General features: G+C 28.1%; 1 protein-coding gene across 1 annotated transcript; it reads left to right on the top strand.

Annotated features, from left to right (window-relative positions):
• The first annotated feature begins 413 nt into the window (after positions 1-413).
• On the top strand, positions 414-1233 carry LOC127106563 (protein LURP-one-related 4-like). The gene has a single exon (XM_051043844.1). It carries the CDS (start codon positions 430-432, stop codon positions 1021-1023), a length of 594 nt encoding a protein of 197 aa, XP_050899801.1. The 5' UTR covers positions 414-429; the 3' UTR covers positions 1024-1233.
• The last annotated feature ends 1840 nt before the right edge of the window (positions 1234-3073 follow it).

A 3073-nucleotide genomic window follows, 5' to 3' on the forward strand; every position in this document is an offset into this window, starting at 1 on the left:
AGTAAACTTGTATTCACCATTTACAATCAATAAATTCATAATACTTATAATATCCTAAGGCCAGTGACTAATCCTACCTAAATATAAATAAAGATTAATAATATTTACATCAGTAATAAGCTAAAAAATTTCTAACAATAATAATAATAATAATAACAATAATAATAATAATAATAATAATAATAATAATAATGTATTAAGAGGTTTGAACCACGTCATTTTTTAAAATCTATTACTAATCAATTGACTAATTAGAAGCACTATTTACACGAGTGCTATTATGTTAAACTCAATTATTTCCAAAAGTTGCCTCCAAGAAGCAGCCAAGTTAGTATGTAGGGCCTATAATAGAATAGGCATATAAGTCAGCTGCTCACACATACACCAACTCATTATAAGCTCCATCTGTAAAATAACAATTAAACAACAATGGCCAAAGTTCATCCTCAAGAACAAGAATCCACAACATCATCTCAGTCTCATGATGATCAGTGTCTTAATAAAAGAGAGAGATATACTTTATGGATGAAATCACTTGTTCTCCACTCTAATGGCTGCACTGTCTATGATTCAAATGGTAACATAGTTTACAGAGTTGATAACTATGATACAAAGGGTGGAAGAGAAGTTAATCTCATGAATCTAAAAGGAAATGTTGTTTGCACTATCAAAAAGAGATTACTAGCTTTTGGATGTTGGGAAGGACACAAATACTGCAACAATTCTGATTCTAGAAAGCAACCATGGTTTCAAGTTAAAAGATGTATCACAGGGAAAATAGCATGCCAGATTAAAGTTGAGTCCCAAAATTTATGCATAGAAAGAATCAGTATTAAGAATGCATTTGGTTTTCGGATAGTAAATGAAAATGGACAATTAATAGCAGAGGCAAAGCAAAAACTATCATCCTCAGGGGTTGTTTTGAGTAATGATGTTCTAACTTTGGATTTGGAATCTGGCACAGATCATTCCCTTATAATGGCTTTGATTACAGTATACGGACTGATATGTGGAAAATTGTAGATATTAATTTCATATATGACAGATCTTATACACAAATCAATTTATATGTAGAACATTATTCAGCAAACGTTTCCTCTTTCTACACTGTCTCATAAGTTTTATAATGTTTTGTTTTTTGATAGTTTTTTTACATAGTGTGCATTTTCTAAAGTTTTGTTTGGCTCAATTTTGTAAAAATATATGATGAGCATCATCACAATCATTTTCAAAGTATGTTATATTGTCTCATAGCAATAGGTGATCCAATTTAGGATCAAGAACTCTTTGATGCTATATTGGAAGGTCTTTCCAAGAATTTAATCTAATTTATATTGATGAATTACGGTCATTCTGCCACACTTTCAATTTCTAATAGTGAGGTTTTTCTCTTTGTTCAAGAGGCATGGACAAATTTCTATGATTATAAATTTACTTATATCCCAGTCCAATTTTCTATATCTTAGATTTTTGAAAATAAAGAATTCACTATAATTTAGTCTATTTATCTTCTAAAAGATTCTAGCTACAACTTAATTCTTCAAGGAAATTACAATCCATGAAACGAGAATGTGTTTATTTTACAATTTAATATCTCAAATTGTTATTTCATAGGGATTCACTTAATTTCTCACCTAAGTTGAGACATTTACTTCTATTATCTACTAGTGCGTTAATTTTTAAAAGATTTTATTTGATTCTAGACTATGTGTGATTTTTTTAGAAATAAATCATATTTAGATTAAATGTTATTTTTTTTATGGATGCTATAAAATTTATTTCCGAAAAGATTTATTTGTTGGTTTCTGTTAATCATGAGATGTCTTGACAACATATTTCCACCCCTATAGAAATTCAGAACTAGTACAACCCTAAGTAAATACTTTATAAACTCATACCCAAATTCAAGAGTATATATACATACTCATATATTTGTATTATGTTCTGATCAGAAATAAAGTTTAGTTATTCAATTTATTACATTTTGTATGATAATATTAATCTCATTGTAGTAAGGAGGACCGCTTGAAAATTGATATGTATTGATCACCTTCATGTGATTTTCACGATTAACCTATGCCATTTAGTTGTGTTTATATTAGTGATCATTGATGGGTTTAATTATGATTGATATAATGAAAACCTCTTTGATCTTATTTATTGATATAACTAATGGACAAGATGAGGATATGTCTAATGTTTATACTGAAAATATATGAGCTCATAAAATCTAACACATTTACAAGGATACATATATAACAAGAGGGAGATTGTTAGAATTTTTGTTTCATACATATAACAAATTAATAATAAATCAATGTGTGAGGACCATTATTTAATTAGGCAAATCAAAATAATCTATTTAACATAAGGTTTATGGCCAAGGGTATATCTGTCATGAAAAATATCATGTATATACCAAAAATCTTATTTCTATTTTGTGAAAGGTAAAAATAGAAATAAGAAAAATTGAAAAGGACATGAGAAACTGGAATAATCATGATCCTTCGTGGAAGGACATGAGATTCTTATAAATAAGGAGTTATGGTCCCCAATTGTAGATAGTAAACAATATCATAGAATATTGATTCTCTTTATCCTATTGGATGAAAAACTAAAAATTAAGAAATCTACAATTGACATGTCATTTTCCAAGATCATTGTCTTCTCATTAAGATTACATGAATCCTAAAGATACGGTCCTGCTTCCTATTTCATCTTAAATTTGGGTATGATTTAATAAAGTGTTGATTTAGGGTTGTGCTATTTTTGAATTTCTATACGGGTAAACATGATGTTAGGACAACTTGTGATTATAAGAAACCAACATTATTTTGTTCAAGAATGTACATTATTTATTTTGAAATGATTTATTTTGAAAAGACTTATTTTATTAAAGATTGGATATGCTATGGATTTGTTTGTGAAAATTAATGGACCTACTATCCATTTGAGTGTATATAAAGAGATGAACCATACACTCATTAAATGGACTTGTAGTGGATGTTGTGCTGATGAAGTAAAAAAAGTTTGTCTTGATTGTGTTAAACTTTGCCCTATATTATTTTATATC

This window comes from Lathyrus oleraceus, chromosome 7, assembly GCF_024323335.1.
Source record: "Lathyrus oleraceus cultivar Zhongwan6 chromosome 7, CAAS_Psat_ZW6_1.0, whole genome shotgun sequence".
NCBI lineage: Eukaryota > Viridiplantae > Streptophyta > Magnoliopsida > Fabales > Fabaceae > Lathyrus > Lathyrus oleraceus.

Bases quoted from the DNA above. Each gene is read 5' to 3' on its own strand.
- LOC127106563 (XM_051043844.1), top strand. From the start codon at position 430: ATGGCCAAAGTTCATCCTCAAGAACAAGAATCCACAACATCATCTCAG.